We start from the raw sequence: 25013 nt of genomic DNA, 5'->3' as shown, positions 1-25013 counted from the left end.
AACTTTTCCTTTAAAATACAAACAAAACACAGAAACTGAAATATGAGTGGCCAAGTAAACCGACCCAACTGTATAGCTTCACCTGCGCAGCCTGCAGTCAATGCGCAATTCTTCAATTCCTCTCTTTTGCTGCATTTAGAGTATTGCACATTCAGCGCTTGCTATCAAAGCACAAGCCTCAAGTCTCCAGATCCAATCCACATAATACCCTTGTGCCTGGCTTTGACATTTTCACTGATAAACAAAAAGCTTTGTTCTTTCTATTCTAAGCTTGTCAAAGCCTGAATTATTCCTTTTCAAAGAGGAGTGGCAATCAAAGTGTAGTACGGTGAGGTGATAAATCGATTGAATTGATATCTAGGCTTACAGCGGGGTGCAAGACCAGCACTAGGACATGATGCCAAAGACTGGATTGTGGCGACAGATTCTGGGTCCATATTCCTCGTAGTCCTTCTTAGAGTGGCAGACATGGAAGAACTCGGGCTATAGAATGTTAAGAAAGGGACATGAATCAGTGGTTAAGTGATAAATATATTCAAAAAAGAGACTGTGACATATACTGTAATGAAATATCCTGTGTGAGCATTACCGTAGAAGCCAACATGGATCCCCCAAACCACACGGCGTATCGCTGCATGTGATGAGATATTACCTGCACCTCCATGGGCTTGGGCTGGATGAGGAATCAGATGTATTCAAAGAATGTCACTATGTATTCACCAACGTCTCTAAAAACATGTTAGGAAATAAATAACGGATCTGCAATTTATGGAAGTTAATTACATCTTGCAGCGTTAATAAGGTTACTAATGCGACTATATGTACACTGTTTTTTTATATTCTTACGGGTCTAAATAATAAAAACATTTAAAAAGGTTCTGTTTATTAAGCATCCAATAAAAGGTACCAGACAAATACTTTATGCATTAAAACTATTTTTTTTGTTTTACCAGCTTATGTGTGTCTGTATACAGTATGTACTCTAGTATAATATGTATAATATGTATCCAGTATATTTAAAATATTTCCACTCAAAATTTACAAACACTTGAAATGAAAAGCGAAGTGAAGGGAATCCAAGTAAATGCATATATAATATTCTTTGAAATGCTTATGTGTGCTCTTTTAGGAATGTAAAAATATACTGTATGATGTTATTATTTTTTACCACTTTTTTTTCCAGGCAATGTTGCCTCGCGGGGCTGTTACATAAATGAAAAATAAAATAAAATAAATAATTGTGGACAAATTGAGGCATTATAAGAAGCAGGATAGTTAAGGGGCTGTGTACACGACACTGTTTTCAACTAAAAACTGAAAACCTTTTATGCGTTTTAGCCTGAAAATTCAAAGTAAAAAAAATAAAAATACTGTTATCATCTATGTAAACTACAAAAACATGAATTTGTGAAAACGGTGATGTCATGCGCATGCGTTAACGTCTTCAGTCTATAGGCTGGTAGTGTTATTTTACAAAGTGACATCTCCAACTACTGGCCTGGCATACATAACACAACACTTTTAGTAGTTTTTACAGGTCCATTTTTGATAATGTTATCATCTGTGTGCGAAAAAAGCAAAGGAAAAGATGTAAAACAGAGTAAGTATCCAAAACGCACTACAACACATGATGATTGTGAGTGTGGGGTGAGAAATTCGGAGACATTAATGAGATCAGACCTTTATTCTGCCGCCGCTGAGCTCCTCACTCAGTCTGAGTCTGGCGTCCACCACGCGCTTCAGGTCCCGCTGCAGCCTGCGACCAAAGTCCCGAAACATGGTGGAGCCTCCCGACAGCACAATGTTCTAATGCACACAAACGCACACACAATTCTGATATATCTGTGTTTTCATTATGTTCACCCCCCCCCCCCCCCCCAAAAAAAAAAAACCCATATAACTCAAGTATATAAATCATGGAAAAATTAATGCAAAAGCATCTATAAACATGCACAAATTTGCTTCTGTTCGAATGGACTCATTATGACAAAGACAAAGCATCACCGCTCTACTATCCCTGTGCTGAGAAAAACTATTTAAATACAAATTTAATCAAAATAAAATCCACAACACTACAGAAATTAAATCACTGAAATGAAAATAAAGAAACCTCCTTGGTAATAGCAAATTATTCTAAGAAATGCAATTCTGTGGAAACAAGTAATAGTTCAGTTTTTGTCCACATAAATCTTAAAGTCCACGGAATGTTTTCATTAAAAATAAATAAACAAATAAAACCAAAATATAGCTTTTTCACATATACTTCTGCAATAAACTACTGTTACATTGTCGGCAAAGGCCAGTAGAGTTGCATGCTGGGAATAAATGACCATGGGCCGACTGAGGTCAGCTTATAACAGGGTGTCTGCAGGAGATGTGAGTTTCATTACAGGGCTCAGTCCTCACTTAACGAACTTGAGGAGAGCTATTCTGCGATTTGGATTAGGACATGCTAGTTCTCTATCTAGGGAATAAAAGGCTGGCTTTCTCCATCTTTACTGATGAGTTTAAAAAAGTGGATGGACTGTGGTAGTGGACCCTTTCACTGAGGTAAACAGCTTTCAATCTACAGTACAATGCAGACCAGAAGCTGGTAAGAGACCAGCACCTTTATTTCCCTTATTTCTCTTTTCTTTGGTGAACTTAAAACTACATTTTCATAATTCAATTTATTCATAATTCATTTCTCTACCTGAAGACTTGATCCCCCCCTGCAGAGGATAATCAAATAATGTCAATTTAAACTGCAAAAATGGCACAGAAGTGCTTCTGACGTGGCATTTAAGTGTCTTTACAATTTAATGCTGCTCAAAGGTGGAATAAATACATTAACACTGCAATTACAACTGCATACGTTTATACCAGTTTCAGTCAGAGAAGGCATCATTTAGTCTGGCTTTAATGTGGTATTACGCCTTTACACTGAATTTTGAGCAGGCACAGAACAGCCTGTAAATATATTTCCTCTGATTTGATGAAAGACTTGTGACATTGTGCAGCTTTTACAGTTCACAGATTTAAATGGCAGATATCTACAAAATCGATCCGTGTACTCAGTCCTACATCTCAGGCATCTACGCTAATGTTAGTCTTTCTGTTTATTCTGAGGTTTACTGAAGTCAGCCGGATCCGGGCCGGATCCAGATCAGATGGTGGACCTGCGCCTGGACACGACCACAACGCATCCCTGAAGTGCCAGCCTCATCAGCCCTGTGAAGGCCTCATCGACACGACAGCCATCGGCACTGATCCTCAACAAGCTCGTCTCCATACCGGCGTGATGACTCCGACTTCCAACCAGATGGAACTGGATAAATATTCTGAATGTTCTGATCCAATCTGACTTCTGACATGTAATGCTGCCTGAATCATTATCATGTTTGCTCGTTGGCCAGAGGAGAACTGGCCCCCGACTGAGCCTGGTTTTTCCCAAGGTTTTTTTCTCCATTCTGTCACTGATGGAGTTTTGCTTCCTTGCCACTGTTGCCTTGGCTTTTGGCTTGCTTAGTTGGGGACATTTAATATTCAACAATATTATTGATCTGCCTTACTTAAGGTGGACAATGATGCAATTTTCTTCTAGAAACAAACTTTGTTGTATTATTTTCATGTTATCACTGTGAAGCTGCTTTGATACAATCTGTATTATAAAAAGCCCTATATAAATAAAGGTTACTTGACTTGACTACATCAAGTGTGAACATGTAAAAGAAAAATGTTTCACGTTGACTTTATTCTAGTCCAAAGCATAAAAATGCAATTGAAAACCTCCCTTGCATGCTGGGAGAAATATTGGTATATTTAAGGTCTGAAAGCACGATGGGAATTGCTATTGTGTGTGAGCATACTGTAGTTCTTTTGTAACTTCCTTCAGCCCACTCCAATATTTGTTTTAAAAACTTCAAAATACTGATGATATATGAAAATAATTCCAGGTTTTTCAAGTGAAATCCTGTAGTGCTTGTTATTTGTAGAGGAAATAACAGAACTGGCTTGGGTAGCCATAAACTTTGCAGTTGTCAGAACAAAGTTTCCGTGGCATAGCCTAAATGTCACTGCATGCAATCTATGTCGGGGAGATAAACATTTGTTCAAAGCAAAAAAAAAAAAATAGCACTTCCAATAATGAAATATGCCTACATGCCAAACACAGAGCTTTCATTATAGAGGAGAGACAGCCTCAGTTATCTTGCACTAATGCAAAAGAAATTTAATAATACAAAATAACAATGCAAAAATGTAAAAAGTTACTTTTTACAACAAGTAAAACAATATTGTAATATGTTCATTTAAGAAGCAACATTCTCTAACACAGATGGCTGATTTAATTTCTAGAGACAACCCTAGATGAGCCGATCGCTGCTCAGCGCCCTTTGTTGATTAGTTTACTTTTGCTGCCAAGATTTTTTACACCTCAAGAAATGGTGGCAGAAAAAGAAAATAAAACTAAAAAAGCATGAAAGCACTTTCCACTCAAAATCCAATTCCTTCAATATAGTCCACAGTGAAGCTTCTTTCGTAGGCAAATGAATAAGAATAATTTCTGTGCAAATTATTGCAGATGTGCACTAATTATAAGTGTGCATAATTGAATTTGTCAAGACACTGTTTATTCAGGCTGAGAGTTGTGAGATATAGAAATGGATACTGAGGTTATTTCAGAGCTGTTCAGTCCCATTTGCGGGGATCAGTTAAAGCTCTCTCTATTCCAGACAATTTAGATTAATTGTGAACAGAGTGGATACACACTGACCCCTGTTGGACAAATAAAAGAACTGATCCCACTATGAAAACTATAAACCATAATAAAAACGGCAATATACAGTCAAACGGGTGACTGAACATGCACTTTAATGAAATGCAAGAATGACTAATTTTCTTTGAATGAAGTGACTTTCTCTTACAGATATGGGTGTGTGGTGAGCTCCCATTAACCTGTTTTATTGATTAAACAATAGACAGTATAAAGGTAAGGAAAACAGAGAAAAACGAACAGAACAAATTGTAACACTCAGTATTGTGAAACATTGCCACAATGCTCTCAAACTATGTTACTGATAGACAAACAAAGTTTCTACCATTTCTGTTTTCAAAAGGTTTTGTTCTTTTTTTGAAGTGTGCTGTCCTTTCATTCTTCTTGGTTTCTTTTTGGACAAGCACCTGCTCTTAGGTTTTTTTGGATGTGCACACTGTAAACTACTGTGTCGCAATTGCGAGTTCATACTTTTTTCTCAGAATGAGAAAAATATATAGCATGTCAATGGCTGGCCTAAATGATCTCCAGTTATCTTGGGCAAATGTTCACTCAAACACTAATTACTTAATGCGGTTGTCATTTCCTATAATGTAATGCAAATTTACCAGGATACAAATTTTTGGAAGTGCTGAGTGGAGTTTAACACTCCTTTCCATTGAAGCTAAATGGAAATCTTGAATAATCAAGTAAACGTGAATGGGGTAAATTTACCCTTCTCTTGTAGTATAACGGTAATAGGAAATCAATGATGAACTGTTTGGTTAACAACATTCTTCAAAATATCTTTGTTTGTGTTCCACAAAGACATGCATAGATAATCTAATTTGCGTAAAGAAAAGAATACCATGTTTGGACATTGCTAGAATTATCTGTACTGTTAACAGAACCTGTACACATGTCATCATCTGATTTCCCATATGCTTATACTGTACGTACTAGTGTTTCTGTATCCTAAGTTAGTTCAAGGCTGGATCCTCTTTTTCATTTCTACCACCTTTGGAAGTGTGGAGTGTCTTTAGTAAACTCTCTGTCAACTGATTGAATGTCAACTTTGACTCCTGGTCTTCATTAAGAATATTGGCTCCTCAACAAGCCTCACTATCAAATAATAACATTTCCAAAATATTGTATACATTTATATTAAAGAGAACCACTGAAATTGCATGGTGATAAAAGTACCTTGTAAAGTGGTCTTCTGACATCTATAGGGCAGTTCTGAATGACTTCATCCACTACATCTGAGATGGGCTGCAAGAAGTCTGGGTTGGCAAACTGCAGAGTGCAAAGACATTTTACTACAGTTTCCAAAGGTCATTCTGGGAATACATGTTGAATAATTCAGAAAGTGTGGCATTTCTACCTCAGGGTGAAAAAATATCTCTGGTCCCAGAAAACGCTCATATCCGACATCTATTAGAAATTCATTTTTGCTGATAGCATTGATTCCCTTGTATTTTTTTATCCATTTGTCAGGGTCCATATCATATTTTGTGAATTCCTTCACTATGTCTGGACAGATGTAGCAATACCTTTCCTAAAAAATCAAAGAAAACAATAGAGTATTACAGATAAGGAGTACAAAAGTTGTATTACATATAAATATGATAGAGTAAGTGTGACACTACTGATTTTTTTATTTATTTCAAGGGTTTACAGAATATCATATCACTCTGATTCATATTATTAAAAAAAGAAAACATGTGAAAGAGAGAAATAGGAGGCTAAGTAAGGGATAATGTATAGTCTGCTGGCTATTATAATAAAAGTAACCCAGACAAGGTATTCAGAACCTCTGCACTGACTGTACATTGGACAGTCATATTGGAATGAGTGAAATATAAGTTTACTGGTCATTATATACAAATATTTGACCATTCAATATCACGACTAACCAATCAGAATGAGGAATGCCAGAGAAAGGAATATCATCCCTGCTGTTACCCACTTTAACAGCTTTTGCGGTCTCCAGTGACTGTTCTGGAGGAACGCCGATCTCTCTATCTCTTAGCAGCTGCTGAATAAAGTAGGTGATGTCTCTTCCTGCTATAGGGATGTGCTTTATACAGCTGCCAATCACATAACCTTCGGCCTAAGAGATAAAAACAAACAGAAATCAGCCATCTAAATTGTTGAGGAAAGCTCCAGCAGCATTTGTTTGCAGACCACTTGATCTAATACAATGAAATCCATGCATTTTTGCCTTATATATTACTTTTCATAGCATTGTATGTATTTCTGTGTTGATTACCACTGGTATGGCATGAGTGACCCCATCACCGCTATCAATCACGATTCCTGTCAGTGTTCGTTTTCCAACCTGTTTTGAAGTCCATGATGCTGCCAATGCCAAAACAGCCTGAAAAATGGCCACATAGATAAATAAGTTGCTGTTTCCATGCAGAATACAAGACTTTGTCCAAGGTGAATGGTCCTAAAGTTTACCTTGGATAGGATACCTTGGATTTTTGCAGACTGTAGGTCAGTGATATGTAATAAAACGGGACATGGAACTATATGGAAACTAAAACAAACAATATATTGACATTTTGAACCAGCCTTAAAAATAGCTTGCATCAGTGCAAACCCCCTTTTTGGCGTTAAACAACTACAATCAGGATTTACTAAAGACACGCAGTATTAAATAACAGTAGTGATGGAAAAGTGTGGACATGGCAGAAAAGTAGAGACTGACAATCAAATGAGAGATAATGTGCAGAAATATTTGTATGCTATCAAAGTGCGAATTACTGAAATAATGGGTCACACTATTGACACTACCTGAGCAGTTGAATGAAATACACAAGAACATTATGTAAGTTTTTAAAATGCATGTGCATGGTTCAGTTGAAAGTTGACTTGCTATTAATGCTGCCAAGATGAATGTATAAAACAAACTGTCTCTATCAATCAGATGAGAGTTAATGCTGCATTAGTCACTATAGCAAGTGTAGGTTCCGGTCACGATTATGTTACGGGTAATCTGTGTCAGTTTCTGTTTTTGGGTGGGTTGGATACATGTTCTAATTTTGTTTCTTGTGTTTGAGTTCATTGATTTGATTACCAGTTGCACCTGTTGTTCATTTTGTTGATTAAATTGTTGTATTTAAGCCCTGTGTTTTGTTCAGTTCATTTGTCTGTTCTTGTCCGATTTACCTATTGTTCTGTTCCAGTTTATCTAGTCTAAATACTCCGGAGTATGTTGTTTCTTTGAGTTTTTTTTGTTAATAAATCATTACTGCAGTGAATAGATCAAGCTCTTTTCCCTTATTTTTGCAACCGCTGCTGGCAGAAGAACAGATTATACAAATGGATCTAGTGGCTGTTCGTATCCTCCTCCCATCCCAGAGGAACCGTTCCCTCGAGAGACACATTTTTAGACCTTCTCCATCTGGTAAACTATACGATGATGATAAACTATACGCCTCAGTGTGTTTTTCCGGATAGGGCTCAATGCTTCCAGTTTGTGGACTGGATCCTGGTTCACTGAGGATTCCCCTTTACCATTGTCGAGATAGTGAAGGATCATCTAACCACAGTTCACGCTGTGCACTTTGAGCCATCTGCCACCACCGTCCCAAAGGGCATAAAGCTAGAGCCCACTGTGGGCACAGAGCCTGCCGTGATGCCAAAGCCAACGTCTAAGCCATATATCACCCCAGAACCAGAACCTGAGCCTAAAGCCATATTCGGATGGGATTGGTTTAACATGGAGAGGTGCGGTAAAGTAATTCTCACCAGAGCTTCTCAGTGATTTTAGTCCCGTCCGAATGTACCATCTCAGTAATCATTATGGACAATGTCAGTAAAGATTACAGCAACTTTTACCTTCTGGAAAAAGGTCTGGAAAAATTACCTCAGGTAATACTAATCCCGTGCAAATAGACCCGCTGTAAATATGTACGTAAATATTCTGTCATTTCCTGTTTAAAAGTAGTTTTCCACAGTTTTTCCAAGTATGGTGCTTGAAAAAGTATTCAGTTGCGTTCTAGGCGGTGGGACTGTGACAAAGCTTTTGAATGGTAAGTGTTTTCCACATACCATTCAGATCAAAAAGAAGGTCGAAAGCACTTGTTAGAGGCACGAAGGTAATTGTCTTTTACCAACATAATCCAATCTGAACTTAATTAATACATCGTTCGACCAGACCTAACCGTTTTATATATATATAAATATAGGCTATATGTGTTTGCGCACGTGATATCAGGAAGCAACATAATACGCACATGACGACAGGAAGATGACGGCGGTGCTTAATCGAGTTACCCCTCCCATGCACTTCTGCTAGTTTTACTGAGATTTCTTATCCAATGCGAATTAGTATTATTACAGACGTCCTGCGGTAAAATTACAATACTCAATCTACCCTTGTAAAAACTAATCCCGTCCGAATAGGACTTAACACATCTGACCAGGTGCGTGAGCCGGCAAAAATTCACCAAGGGAATACTGGTGGAATATGAGGGGATGTTGTGGACAACATCGTCAACAAAGGCTGATGTGGATGTGCTGAACTGTTTGATTTGAAGGAGAGCACAAATGTTAGCACACTGCCTCTTTCGCCCTCCTGCACCGAGCCTGTTTCGTCACCCAGCGATGAGTTCCTGATGTCTTCGATATTCCCGCCCTGCCTCCCACTCCCACCGCCTCTGCCTGTTCCGAGTCAGCCAAGAGAGACGTTCCTGAGAATTCTGCCTGTTCCGCATCGGCCAAGGAGGCCTTTTTTTGTCTTATCTTTTTTTACCTGACTCTTCACTGTTCCCCTTCGAGGGAACTCGAACTGCGTCATCGTTGTGACACTTTGGGGAACGCCCCCAGCGTAGCGCATCTGAAGCATGAATGAAATCTGTCCAATCCTGATTGGTGCTGCGTCATGACGTAGTAGATGACGGCATAACCGGAAGATACAAAGGTACGCTTGGCAAATACAAACACTAGCTTTTCGCTCTTCAGCTGAAGCGCTCTGTGTGACTGTTTGTCCTATTTACTGTTGTCTGTCCTTATTATCATAAGCAGTATGTCTAGTAGGGCTGCAACAACTAATCGATAAAATCGATAATAATCGATTATGAAAATCGTTGTCAACGAATGTCATTATCGATTAGTTGGTCTGCTTACGTCACAGGGAGCGTTTACTGGTGATTGGTTGAAACAGGCCAATCAGGATGCTCTCTGTCTTACACGCGCTTCATGAGACACACACGCAAGGTCTCTCTCCCTCCGTTGCTCTGCCGCGCGCTCGCGCTACACGGTTTGGAGCACAGTCTCTTCTGTCTTGCATGCGCGCTCTTGCTTGCGCGCTCAAATCCCGGGAGTTTGAACTAATTTGCGAGCATCAGGGAGGCGCTATCAATATGCGGGTGACTTCCAGAACTTCCGGGAGACTTGGGATGTCTGTATTTTGTGTCTCGAGCATCAGGTTGCGCAATCAGTTCGCTCGCAACATAAGTGATGGATTAAAATAGTGCTACCGCAGAAATATTAAATTAAAACGGTCTTTACAAAGCGAAGCACTAAATATAAAGGCAGTTAATAACAGCAGCAGTAAATTATTGTTTTTTTAGTCACTGTACTCAGTGGTTTTCAGCGAATTTTTGTGCACTAATGCATCATTTTTCCTGTCTTTTTAATCAAGCCTGTTAGCTTGCAGCGTACCTCCATTACGTTCTCTTTATATAGCATTTGTCTACTATTAAGTTTTAATTGTTTTTCAAACGCGATCTACTGCGGCTCTGTTCACACGCTTGTTTTCAGTCTTTCTGTATTTATTTTTACAAATTATCCTTGTAATTCAATTAATTTTAAATAAAAATGAAATGAATTATATATTTGAGATGTTTTTAGTTTATATCTTCACATCTGAACAACATGTCTGTAAATTTGTTTAAACAAAAATTGTGTTAAAACAATATGTTGGATATAAATGTTTTTTTTTTTACATTAATCATGGTTGTCAACTTGCCATCAGCAATTATCATTAAAAACAATGCAAATATTGATATTTGTAAAACTCAATGTGTGGCTTTTGCACTTTTTAAAGTACACTTTTACACATAAATATCCTAATTTAGGGTTTTAGGTAACACTTTATTTTACGGTGTCCTTGTTACATATGTTACATGTACTTACTGTAGTAATAACAGTAAATTATGCATAATTACATGCAACTAACCCTCAACCTAATCCTACCCTATTTCTATAGTAAGTACATGTAGTTACTTAATATTACTCTGTACTTAAATATATAATTACACTGTAACAAGGACACCTTAAAATAAAGTGTAACCGGGTTTTATTTAGTCATAATAAACAAAAAATCGAATTGAATTTATCCGATTAATCGATTAATCGAAAAATAATCGTCAGATTAATCGATTATCAAAATAATCGTTAGTTGCAGCCCTAATGTCTAGCGAGCAGTTTAGACGGTGTGTGCATCCGTGTCCACGCTATATTACGGGCACGGACACACACCAGCTGTGTGTGCATTGTCTGGGCGTGCAGCACGCTAGAGCGGCTCTCGAGGGAGCCGCTTGTAGCGAGTGTGAGAAGCTGCCGCTCAGGGCTTTGCGCTCGCGGCTGGCCGTGTTTGATGAGTCAAGCGGCCAGGTTCACGAGCCTCGCGTTTCTGGGCCCGCGGTTGCCGAGGCAGCGCGGCGCCGCAGATCGTGGGGCTCACAGATGGATCTTTCAGCGGGACACGGGACTCCTTCGGCATCTGCCCGATCCTCGTCTGAAGATTCAGATGTTTTCCCGCCCCGTGAGGAAGCCCGCGATGCGGTTTCTTCCCACGAGGTGGATGAACAGATGCTTCATCTATCTGGTTCTGAGGAATCAGATGAGTTGAGCATCGGGCGGGTGATGTGGAGCTTAGTTCAGAAACGCTTCACGCACCCGCTCAAGAGGAGCTGGTGGAGGTTCTGACCCGCGCTGTGGCCAAATTAAAATTAGACTGGCCACAGGAAGAACCAGAAGTCCAGCCGCCTAGTAAGCTGGATGAACGGTTTTATAAGCGCCGGTCTCAACCTCCACCTTCCGTTTTTCCCTGACTTGCACAATGAGTTGTGCAAGTCGTGGGAAAAAAACGTTTTCAGCCAGGCTCTCCAACCCCCCAGTGCTCGATTTTGCTAATGTGCTGGGGGCGGCTGAGCGTGGCTATGGGAAAATACCTCGGGTGGAGGAGGCTCTCGCGAGCTATCTTTCCCCCGAGGCTGCTTCTTCCCTTAAGGCCCCGGTACTGCCCACCAAGCCATGCCGAGATACTTCCTCGCTGGTGGGCAGAGCTTATATGGCGGCTGGGAGGGCTGGTAGTTGCTTGCGCACTATGGCGGTCTTGCAAGCCTATCAAGCTGACCTCCTTAAGGAGCTGGATGAGGGTGAGGGTCCCTCTCCTAGTGACATTTTGGAGCTGAGGAAAGCCACCGACCTGTCTCTCCGCATCACCAAGGAGACGGCACGTGCCATCGGCCGCTCCATGGCTGGTATGGTGTGTGTGGAGAGACACCTCTGGCTGAATTTGTCGGGGATGAGGGAGAAAGAGAAACATTTTCTTCTCGACTCCCCGATTGCACCTTCTGGCCTCTTCGGCGGTGCTGTTGGTTCAGTAGTCGAGAGGTTTCAGGAGGTGAAAAAGCAGTCGGCGGCTTTTCATCAATATCTTCCTCGCCGCTCTGGCTCCTCAGGGAAGACTGCCTCAAGAAGGCAGCCTCAGCCGCCTGCCAGCTCCTCGCACCGTCAGGTGCAAAGACAGAGTGTTGCCTCCCGCGCCCCTCCCGAGGGAGCTTGGCAACGGAGGCGGCGCTCTCGTCGTAAGCCTTCTGAGCCTAAGGCCGATCTGAGGACCGTCCTTCAGGCAAAGAAGGCTTCCTCCAAGCGGTCCTAATTGCCGGACCGCTGAGAGCTGTCCCCCCCGGGGTGGAGCGATCGAGGTCGCCTCCATCCTGGAGCTCTCGGGGAATCAGTGCTGTGTTCCCGCCGTCCAGTGCGCTTCGGGCCACACTGATTTCCCGCGTACGCACGCCGCTCCAGCCGCCTCTATTAAGACTTGCGGCTGGGCAGCGAACGCGTCCGCCCACCGAAAACCGTTGTCGACCGCTCCCTGCAGGCCAGCCGCTTCAGGGGGTCGGGAACGAGTCTCGAATAACACCCGAGGCCAGCCTCGAGAGGCTGGTTCCCTTAGTAGATTATCTCGGCGCATGGTCATGCCTTCCGAATATTTCTGCGTGGGTCCTGCGTACTGTAGAACTGGGTTACAGGCTGCAGTTCAGTTGCCCTCCCCCGAGGTTCAACGGGGTGGTCTGGACTGTGGTCGGCCCAGAGCAGGTTCGGGTTATGGAACAGGAAGTTCAATCCCTGTTGGTCAAGGAGGCCATAGAACGTGTTCCTCTGCCAGACAGGGAGTCCGGGTTCTACAGCCGGTACTTCATAGTTCCCAAGAAGGATGGGGGGTTGCGTCCGATAACAGATCTCAGGCACTTGAATCGGTCTCTGAGGAGATTCAGGTTCAAAATGCTCACAATTCCAGCCATCGTGAGTCAGATCCAGTTCGAGGACTGGTTCGTCACGATAGATCTGAAGGACGCATACTTCCATATTTCCATCCTTCCATGTCACAGGAGGTTCCTGAGGTTCGCTTTCGGGGGCGAAGCGTACCAATACCGGGTTCTTCCCTTCGGCCTAGCTCTCTTCCCTCGCACCTTCACCAAGTGCATGGATGCAGCTCTGGCTCCGCTGAGACTCCAGGGCATCCGTATACTCAATTACATCGACGACTGGCTAATATTGGCCAGTTCGTGCGAGATGGCGGTTCGGCATCGAGATGTCGTTCTGGCCCACATCAGGTGCCTGGGGCTGAGACTCAACACAAAGAAGAGTGTGTTGACGCCCTCCCAGAGGACTACGTTCCTGAGAGTTGTATGGGACTCCACGACCATGCGGGCACAAATGTCTCCCACACGCGTGGAGTCCATACGGGCGATAGTCTCCAGAGCGAAGCTAGGCCACAACCTCACTGTGAAGCAGTTTCAGAGACTGCTGGGGCTCATGGCAGCAGCGTCCAGTGTTATACCTTTTGGCCTGCTATACATGAGACCCCTACATTGGTGGTTGAGAACCATGGGATTTTCCCCGAGGGGAAATCCGTTCCGTATGATCAGGGTAACGCGCAGATGCCTTCGTTCCCTCGTCATATGGAGGAAACCTTGGTTCCTGTCCCAGGGACCGGTGCTGGGAGCATCATGTTGCCGGAAAGCCGTTTCAACAGATGCCTCCCTCACTGGTTGGGGCGCGGTCATGGACGGCCGCTTTGCGAGAGGTCTGTGGGAGACCCGGCATTCTTCCTGGCACATCAATTGCCTGGAAATGCTGGCGGTCTACAAAGCTCTGAGGAGTTTTTTCCCGGACCTCTGCGGCCACCATGTCCTGATACGCTCGGACAACATGTCCGTAGTCGCGTATCTGAATCACCAGGGAGGTCTGAGGTCGCGCCCTCTATGCAGACTGGCACACCAGATCCTTCTGTGGTCCCAGGGGAAACTGTCGTCTCTCAGAGCGATGTATATCCCCGGGGACCAAAATCAGGGAGCAGACGTCCTGTCGAGGCAGGGGCTGAGGCCCGGGGAGTGGCGACTCCACCCCGAGGTGGTGGAGGCCATGTGCGTGAGATTCGGCCCAGTGGAAGTGGATCTGTTCGCGTCTCGAGAGACGTCCCACTGTCCACTGTGGTTCTCTCTCAGGTATCCAGCTCCGTTGGGGCTGGACGCTATGACACAGACGTGGCCGAGGCTGCGTCTGTACGCATTTCCCCCGATCGCTCTGCTCCCGGGAGTCTTGGAGCGGGTCCGCCGGGAAGGGATCAGCCTACTTTTAGTAGCACCCCGCTGGCCGACCCGGATATGGTTCTCGGACATTGTAGCACTGCTAGACGGCCTCCCGTGGCAGGTCCCTCTGAGGAGGGATCTGCTGTCTCAGGCAGGGGGCACAATATTTCACCCCCGGCCAGAGCTGTGGAACCTCTGGGTCTGGCCCCCGAGGGGGCTCGGTACTTAGAGGCTGGCCTGTCAGCAGGTGTTGTCGAGACCCTACTTAGCTCCAGGGCTCCTTCCACTAGGAGACTGTACAGCTTAAAGTGGAATGTGTTTTCCACTTGGTGTAGAGAGCGTGGGGTGGACCCAGTTAACTGCCCAGTGGCTTCAGTGCTGGAGTTCCTCCAAGATCGTTTCTCCGCCGGTCTTTCCCCATCCACACTTAAGGTGTATGTGGCTGCCATTGCGGTTTTCCACTCACCTATAGGTGCTGGGCCTTTGGAAAGGCACCATATGGTTGTACGTTTCCTCCGTGGGGCTCGGAGGATTAGGCCTGCGGCTCGCTCCAGAGTCCCAACTTGGGACCTGGCGGTGGTTCTTGAAGGGTTGGCTGAGGCCCCCTTTGAACCACTGGAGTCGGCTGAGGCAAAGAACCTGACCTTCAAGGTGGCCTTTCTCCTTGCCATCACTTCTCTGAAGAGAGTGGGGGATCTCCAGGCCTTGGCTATATCGCCAACTTGCCTGGAGTTTGCCCCTGGCGGAGTTAAGGCCATCTTACATCCTAGACCGGGCTATGTGCCCAAGGTGCCGTCTAGTGCGGCACGGTCAGTGGTTCTTCAGTCCTTCCATCCTCCACCTTATGGGACGGCGGAAGAGGGGAGACTTCACCTGCTCTGCCCAGTCAGAGCCCTAAGGGTTTACTTGGAGAAGTCTTCTCAGTGGAGGAAGTCAGACCAGTTGTTGGTGTGCTTTAGTTCTCCCAAGAAAGGGCTGCCTGCTTCTAAACAGACAATCAGTAATTGGATTGTCCAGGCTATAGCCACGGCTTATCAGGTGCGCAATTTGCCTTCACCTATGGCCGTGAGGGCACATTCCACCAGGAGCATGGCCTTCTCGGTGGCCCTCCTTTCTGGCGTCTCGCTTCAGGAGATCTGCGAGGCGGCCGGGTGGGCCACCCCGCACACCTTCATACGTTTTTACAGTCTGCAACTCCCCGTGACGCCTGGCGCCAGAGTGCTCGCGTCTTAAGTGTGCCTGGTCTTCCAGCTTCACACTAGGGGCGGGCGTGATTACGGTGTGGCATAGTGGGTATTTCGTTCCCCAAAGTGTCACAACGATGACGCAGTTCGAGTTCCCTCGAAGGGGAACGTCTCGGGTTACGACTGTAACCCTTGTTCCCCGAGAAGGGAACGAGACACTGCGTCTCGTCGCCACACCTATCACAGGCAGAGCGCTAGCTTCATCGCAAAGAGCTAGTGTTTGTATTTGCCAAGCTTACCTTTGTATCTTCGGGTTATGCCGTCATCTACTACGTCATGACGCAGCACCAATCAGGATTGGACAGATTTCATTCATGCTTCAGATGCGCTACGCTGGGGGCGTTCCCCAAAGTGTCACAACGATGACGCAGTGTCTCGTTCCCTTCTCGGGGAACAAGGGTTACAGTCGTAACCCGAGACGTTTTCAGGGTTGATTGAAAACCAAAATTTGTACATCCTTGTCATAACACATCTATGTGTTGAAACTTTGCATGCACATTCACAACCCTAAATAAAAGTCACAAAATTGCAGAAATAAATTGTTTAACTAGTGTTTAAAGCAGTTTAATTAGTTTAAATTGACCTGCAACACAACAAGTGGGTTACATTTTATTTAACCCTTGTGCAACCTTATGGACATTTTTGTCTTTTTCAGTTTTTTTTTTAAATATATATACACTCACCGGCCACTTTATTAGGTACCCCATGCTAGTAACGGGTTGGACCCCCTTTTGCCTTCAGAACTGCCTCAATTCTTCGTGGCATAGATTCAACAAGGTGCTGGAAGCATTCCTCAGGGAGTTTGGTCCATATTGACATGATGGCATCACACAGTTGCCGCAGATTTGTCGGCTGCACATCCATGATGCGAATCTCCCGTTCCACCACATCCCAAAGATGCTCTATTGGGTTGAGATCTGGTGACTGTGGAGGCCATTTTAGTACAGTGAACTCATTGTCATGTTCAAGAAACCAATTTGAAATGATTAGAGCTTTGTGACATGGTGGAAGTAGCCATCAGAGGATGGGTACATGGTGGCCATAAAGGGATGGACATGGTCAGAAACAATGCTCAGGTAGGCCGTGGCATTTAAACGATGCCCAATTGGCACTAAGGGGCCTAAAGTGTGCCAGGAAAACATCCCCCACACCATTACACCACCACCACCAGCCTGCACAGTGGTAACAAGGCATGATGGTTCCATGTTCTCATTCTGTTTACGCCAAATTCTGACTCTAACATCTGAATGTCTCAACAGAAATCGAGACTCATCAGACCAGGCAACATTTTTCCAGTCTTCAACTGTTCAATTTTGGTGAGCTCTTGCAAATTGTAGCCTCTTTTTCCTATTTGTAGTGGAGATGAGTGGTACCCGGTGGAGTCTTCTGCTGTTGTAGCCCATCCGCCTCAAGGTTGTGCGTGTTGTGGCTTCACAAATGCTTTGCTGCATACCTCGGTTGTAACGAGTGGTTATTTCAGTCACTGTTGCCCTTCTATCAGCTCGAACCAGTCTGGCCATTCTCCTCTGACCTCTGGCATCAACAAGGCATTTCCGCCCACAGAACTGCCGCTCACTGGATGTTTTTTCTTTTTCGGACCATTCTCTGTAAACCCTAGAGATGGTTGTGCGTGAAAATCCCAGTAGATTAGCAGTTTCTGAAATACTCAGACCAGCCCTTCTGGCACCAACAATCATGCCACGTTCAAAGTCACTCAAATCACCTTTCTTCCCCATACTGATGCTCGGTTTGAACTGCAGGAGATTGTCTTGACCATGTCTACATGCCTAAATGCACGTAGTTGCCGCCATGTGATTGGCTGCTTAGAAATTAAGTGTTAACGAGCAGTTGGACAGGTGTACCTAATAAAGTGGCCGGTGAGTGTATATATATATATATATATAAAAGTGCCTGTGTTAATGCCAACTGCATACATTTTGGCACAGGTGTGTATATTTATTGGAATTTTATTATTTCACCCCATTTCCTTTAATAAATATATTTTGCACTAGGTACACAAACTCAGGACAAAAATGTCCCCATTGAAATTTTTAATCCCAGTCCCAGGCATTTAACTATAAAAAGATGCAATTTTTGTTAATAGGCTTTCATGCAGTTGGCAAGGCTTCAAAATGAGACCAAACTTAGGTATGTGCTCCCAAGCTTCAAAATTTTATGAAAGTTTTTTGACACAGACATTTTTGTCCACTATGGACCTATGTGTAACTTTTTTTAATTGATGCACAAGGGTTAAATGCTAATTAATTGACAAGATTTTATTTGACACCTTATTGTAATTTCAAACACAATTTTCAAGCACAGTATTTAAACATAAAAGTCTACCTGAACAGCGATATACAGTCCTGGGACATTGAACGTTTCAAACATGATCTCAGCTAAGTATTCCCGGTTCTCTGGGGTATTTAGAGGAGGTTCTGTCTGAGGAGAAAAAACAGCACTGCAACATCAGGATAAACAGACACAAAAGCCCTGTTGAATAAATTAAATTTGGTCTTTTGTAATGTAAAATATTAGTGCATATAAAAAGTCTTTTGTCATCATCAAGTGGAGCAGTGAGACAAAAGCACACATGCAAAAGACACACTGGAAACATCCTGTTTGTGACATGAAAACACTGTCTGGTACAGACAAAGCAGCATCATTTATCATTTTGCAAACAATAAATATTTCATTTGGTAGCTTCAAATATGTATGTGCTTCCTCTGTTTCTCAATGGGAATAATCTGTTTCACAAATCACTTCAAATCACTGTGCCAAACACTTCATTATCTCATCTTTAAGAATGTACAGGCGACATACCATCAGGAAGCTGTGGTCCTCCGGCTCAGCTCGGAGATATTTAAATATGATTTGCTCCATGAACTTTTCCATGAGGTCCCAATCCTCAACAATACCATGTCTGATGGGCCACTAATGTATACACAGAGAAAAGGAACATTACATGAATTCTTCATCACTCTAGTCTTAGATAATGTTGTCTGTTGTCTCCGTAACAACACAAACTTGGGAATAAAATACTCATCAGATGAAGCAACAGTTATGAAATATGATGATTGCACATTATTGTCCCAAATGTCAGTAAAATGACAATAGAGCTAAATTAATCTAGAATGAGGTGGTCAATGCATTTTTTGGCAAGTGTGAGAGACTATTTTAGTCTCACGGTTGGGGAAGATAGCTTAATCACAGTCGCTTGCGAGTACTTGATTACCGGCTAATCTTTTTTTTTTTTTTTTATGAAATTTTTGTAGGGGTTTCTAATTGTAGGGTTTTTCTTTGGCTTTTTTATCTTTGTTCTCCAAAAACAAACTTCATGTTTCAGTTTTTTGTATGATTTTTTTTGTATCCAACAGTATGATGCTACCACCCATTGTGAAAAAGAAGTGTGCATAATTGTATCATATGTGCATTTGTAGTGTGCTTCAAATTTCAAGCATATTGTTAAAATGGCACATGCAGATAATTGAATATTATAATGGAATAAAAGACCACTTAAAGATAGTTCACTTTCATGACTATGTTTCTTAACACACTTAAGTACACTTTTAAAGTTAAAAGTTTTACTTTAAAGTACATTTTATGGTTTAATAATCTTTTGTTGTGCTTTAACACACTTAAGTACACTTTTAAAGTTAAAAGTTTGACTTTAAAGTACATTTTATGGTTTAATAATCTTTTGTTGTGCTTTAAAGAATCAATCTTATTTGACGTGGTGACTAACATACAGTACTAAAGCACATGCAAAGTACTTGTTTACAATTTTAACTCTACTAAGTTAAATATTTGATGCCAATATATTTAAAGTGTACTAAATATATGGGTACACCAAACTCTACTGCTGGTATGGTGGGTTTTTGTGGTTGACAGTGTCAAATTCTCATCGAACATGGTTTTAAAAAGCTTTATCACAAAATCTCTTCTCGCACTGCAAGCTGAGCAATAGTTTCTTTGTGCTTGTCTTTTATATAGCTCAGTATTATGTCAAGCTCTTGATATGGTTGACCGGTGCCCCTTCACTTTGTTCTCAGTTATTGAACCCTGTAACGCCTTCAAAATGATCATTCACCTCTCAAGTCTTCGTGTTCAAGCAGTGTCTGAGTAGTTGGATGTAGCTTTACACTTCCTGATAATTGAACCACTGCTGGCATTTTCAAACACTTTCATATATTTAATGATTTTTTCTATAATTATGTATTTCCAGTTTAAACAGGAAGTTTGGCATAACATAATAAGGTGATCGTGCCCACCTGTTTTGCTACTTGCAAGGCAGTTCATACCAAGTTCTGGCATGAAACTCTAGATGGCGCAGGCTGATAGGTCCTTAACTAATTTGGTAGCGATCACATCGTCATCTACATAGCACGGCTGATTGGTTGATGTAGCATCAGTGGCCAATGAGCTGCAGATCAACATTCAAATACCGGTAATGTTGCTGTTAACATAGATATCCATAATAAAGGCTAGATGTCTTACGGCGGAGTCTCTATCGTCATCACCGGCGGCCATCTTGTCACAGGCAACCTTTCTGGCGGGCTCTGTGGTGCCTGATGTAAGATGAGTGATCAGCACGAACACAATACTCTTATCTCGTTGCAATCTAGACGGATTTACAAACGATTTGGTTTCTTACAAACGTTATTAACGTGGCTATAATTCTGGATGATTATTTATTGATACACTTATTATTCATAAGTGTGCATTGTCATAACTACATCTCTGACGTTTATAACAAACCAAACCGTTTGAAAATCGGTAGAAAATTTAGCAAGTTATGGTTATTTAAAAGTACATGCACCATTAAAACACAATGTTACGAGTGAGCGAGCTGCCTGTGACAAGATGGCCGCCAGGTGCGGAGCAGAGGTCGACCTCCATTGGCCAGAAGCGCGGACGAGACATTTAGCCTTTATTATGGATATCTTTGGCTGTTAGCATTCTGCAGCGCGCTTTCAGAAACCCTCCACCTTCCCCAGCTCCACCTGTTTAGATCTGCTACGGGGGTTATTTCATGTATGTTACATGTACAGCAGCAGCATGTCTTGCATGATCACAGCAATTTCTGTAAATGTATTGGCAGTAGCAAGTCTCGGTACTTGCTCTGCAGCAGCAGTGTTGCAGATCTATTCCGCCAATACCAAATACATTAACATTGCCATATCCATTACCATGCACATCTCTCAGAGAGTTGTCACGACCAAAGTCATTTTATACTCAAAACCTGACTGTACATTTAAAGGCTGATTACACTAGCATTTAGATGGCCTCAAGATGGACCCATAACATTTTGATTTGATGGAGTCTTTAAGTATGTAATATGTCAGCATTATAATTTCCGTTTGTGTTTGCATACGTCTTGTTACTGTTGCTTTGGAAATCCAGTAATTTTAATAGGAATCTATAAGGAAGTCGCATGTGACAAGTTTGTGTGTTGTTGTGTTGTTCGTGTGCTGTGCTTCATACATCTCAACGCTATTTACAATGGACCTTTTTTTTTTATTTCAAATTTTTGCTGAAATATGACCACATCTTAAGCCTCAACAAATATGCTTATAAACTTCCTGAGGTAGATTGTACAGTGTCTATAGGCCTAAAAAACAGACTGGTGCAGTACACATCACAGCTGATCACCTTGGTTGCATAGTTTGGCTTATCAATGGCTTCGTCTCCGATGAAGAAATCGAGGTCATCCACCCCTTTCATGAGACGTCTCTGTGCCTGATCTCCAACACCCGCTGTCTCTCTGATCGCGATACCTGCAGTGACAACACTACAATCAGCTTACTGTAGCGCTGTCACAAAGCACATTCATATAAAATAAACTCAACCCACATTTGAAATTTGACAGTATCTTTTGACAAAAGCAACACAATCAATAAGTGTTATGAAAGGATATGAGTTGTTAATGGGCTCAGAATCTACAGTATATTGAGGTTACAGCAGTGGTGAAATGAGATTTTTTATAATAGCTTAAAATAGTGGTTCCCTAAGGCAGTTTTTAATTAAATTCGTGATCCAAATATTATATCCTGGATCTGAGTGCTGGACATGCAGTATTAGTCTTCTCTGATCTGTCCCGCTGTGCGTTTAACAACTTCAACTGGCATGCAGCTTACAGGACGGCATGATGAACTGGGGCTCCGTGTTTCCTGCATAACCAATCTTGGTGTACCTGTAGAAGAAGAACAGTGATTATCATCATGAATGAGATGAATAAACCTGTACGCTCTATTTGTTTATAATTTTTCAATCAGTATTTCCAGTGAGTACACGGTCTCTCCATTTTTCAGATAACAGCTGTGGAAGTTTATTGTACAGCTATAATTAGGGTTGGGTACCGAAACTCGGTGCCAATAGGGAACCGGTTCCGACGTAAACGGTAGTAACCAGACCGAATAAGAAAGAAAATTTCGGTGCCTGATTTCGGTGCCTAACTTCATTAGGCACACACGCGCACACACACACACACACACACAAGGTCTCTCGCTCTCTCTCTCTCCGCCGTGCGTGTGCTACACAGTTTGGAGCAAAGTTTCTTCTGTCTCGCATGCGCGCTCTTTCTCGCAAGGTTTGGCTCCATTTCACGTGTAAAATTACGTGTCAGAACGCCCTCTGGGTGTGCCGATAGTCTGAATCCCATATAGAATCAAGCCAATTCATTGGCTGATGGCGCCGCATCGACGCACTTACGTCGTCATACTATGCTGTCGCGCGCGCGCCATCTGATCCTCAGATTTCTCTGCCGAAAAAGGAAGCTGGTCGGCAGCGCGAGGAGCTTGGCTGCGTCCCGTTCCCTATTGAGAGATATGTTACACCAACCAGAGATGTTCTCTTTCATAGGTTCTCTCAACGCTGCGTAGCTAAGAAGCAGTGGATTTGTAGGCTGCTGTATCACGTGCCGTTTGAACTGACGCGCTACAGCGATCTGTCACATTTCAAAGAGCCAAAACGTTATTTATTGTGTGAATCTCGTAAAAATATTGACAGAATCTGACAGCTGTGGATTTGTTCCATATCAAAAGTAACCTTCTCTGTCTTGTCTGTCAGTGTCCTCTTTGTCCGCGATTTTTCTGTGTGAAAAGGGTCATTTGCGTGAGTCTCACGGTCAATGCGTGAGAGTTGGCAGCTCTGCCTGCTAGTAATCTCTATTAATCTCCAGTATTATTACATTGTTTGATACAATATTGTTTCATTTGATATTATGTAAATATGAATTTTTATTTTATATTGGTTTTATTATTACCATATGTTACTTGTATTTATATTGTTTAAAGATTTAAGTTAATATTGTGTCCAGTTTGGCCCTGTAAATTAAAGGGTATTATTTTTTGATAAAGTGTGTGCGGTTTCATTTTCTTAAGTACCGATTTAAGAACCGTTTAAGCACCGGAACCGTTTAAAAAATACCGAGTAGGTACTGGAATCGGATAAAACCCAAACGATACCCAACCCTAGCTATAATGCACCTGATTAATGTCTTGAAAAATGGCAGCTAATTAAATAAAGACCAACATATTTTATATGAAAACACAGATAATACCGAAAACCATATCAGGAATATTGCTTCCTATACACTCAGAGCCTCTTTATTTTTCAGATGCAGATGTTATGTTTACATCAAAATACTGTTACTTCTGCATTTGATTTGATTTGATTTATATACAACCCCCAATTCACATATCCCTCATCCAAATTTGTGAATTAATCCTCCTGACCCAAATCAACAGATTACAACTATTCAGAAGCATTTTAAAGAAGTTTAGGAATATTACAGACTAGAATTTTGTGTGTTTTCTACCTAAAAAAAAAACATTGCAATCAATCATGTAATTATATGTGTTATCTATCACACAGAGAGTAATAAAATGCAAAGTATGGCAACGCATTTAGTTAAATTTATAAAGTCTGCAAAAGCACATACAATTGATTTTTTTTCAGGTCCAGCAGAAATGACACTGGAGGAGTAAGGTTATCGGTGTGTGACAGTAAACAAACTCACCCTGTCCCGCAGTCAATCACGCATGGAGGGGGCCGCACTGCCATCATCAGCTAGATACAAGCATACAAACATATCCGCATGTCACAACAATAACGACGTCATCTGCATTGAAACCATGATGTGTCGTTTGCAGGGTTGTCAGGTGTACCTTTACCGCGGTGTAAATTGTTCCTTGATTATGGCTTGCTCCGTTATTTTTCTGCGACTACTTCCCGAGTCAAAGGGAAGGCAGAAAATAGAAACATGCTGGATCCACTCGCGCTGCCTCATCATGATCCACAGAGCTGACAGCGACATTTCCAATCCTACTATGGTAAAGGCTGGAATAATATTCAACACGAGCCAAGCCCTCGATCGCCACTATACAGATAAACATTCGCTACTGGAAGGTTATAAGGAACGTCAACATGGCGTAATTAATATGCATGACCTAAACATTTTGCCATAGTAGGCTCCGTAATTTCCCGAGCTGGCAAAGTGGCGTGCCTGTAAACGGAGCGCGTGGCGCATTATGATTGTTTACTTTCTTAACACCCCGTACGACACAGCTTTAATGGCAGACGATCTATAAATTGGTGCTTATTTGGTTCAAGATCATTGAATCAATTCGGAAATATCTCCTATAAACGGTCTGATTGTTTATATATGATCAATATTATGAATGAACACGTACTGCGTAATTATGGGATAGGGAGCCTTTCAATTTTATTGTGCATATTATTATTATTATTATTATTATTGACATTAATAATATTTTTTTCATAACACTGCTTAAATGTGTGTTGCCTATTGTATGTTAAAAATCATATGACATTAAAGCACGTTGAAACTGAATAAAACTGACTGGTGACATCTAGAATAAAGATCTGAAGGGTAAACTCTAGATGGCAGTCGGTCCTAATTTTACATTAGGATATAATTATTTATCATTTATAGCCTACTATTGTTCCACCTACACATTGTTCCACTAAGTGATGCTGTATTACATTTATTTTAATATGGTGTATTATTTGTACATAATTCAAAGTTTCATGCAAAGTATTATTGTGTAAATACTATACAGCTCTAAAAGTCTGCTATATAATGGAAGATTTTTTCTTCTTCTTCAAAACAACAACCCTCTGAGACCTCTTAATCTGACGTCTAAAGCAAGTAATGTGATTTAAGTAATAACATATGTT

General features: G+C 42.1%; 1 protein-coding gene across 1 annotated transcript; it reads right to left on the bottom strand.

The window, feature by feature from the left end:
* actr3b (actin related protein 3B) lies at nucleotides 1-24140 on the bottom strand. Its single transcript, XM_056249838.1, has 13 exons — nucleotides 23981-24140; nucleotides 23833-23882; nucleotides 21950-22005; nucleotides 21465-21589; nucleotides 18636-18746; nucleotides 18159-18254; nucleotides 7005-7112; nucleotides 6702-6845; nucleotides 6117-6290; nucleotides 5936-6028; nucleotides 1681-1806; nucleotides 590-673; nucleotides 1-483 (listed from the first exon to the last, which is right to left on the bottom strand). Exons 2-13 carry the CDS (start codon nucleotides 23877-23879, stop codon nucleotides 388-390), a joined length of 1260 nt encoding a protein of 419 aa, XP_056105813.1. The 5' UTR covers nucleotides 23880-23882; nucleotides 23981-24140; the 3' UTR covers nucleotides 1-387.
* Nucleotides 24141-25013: the final 873 nt, after the last annotated feature.

The sequence above is a fragment of the Rhinichthys klamathensis genome, unplaced genomic scaffold (genome assembly GCF_029890125.1).
Source record: "Rhinichthys klamathensis goyatoka isolate OS25496 unplaced genomic scaffold, OSU_Roscu_1.1 h1tg000064l_1, whole genome shotgun sequence".
NCBI lineage: Eukaryota > Metazoa > Chordata > Actinopteri > Cypriniformes > Leuciscidae > Rhinichthys > Rhinichthys klamathensis.
Note: the sequence above shows the minus strand (reverse complement) of the source record. Positions and strands in the feature narration are given on the sequence as shown.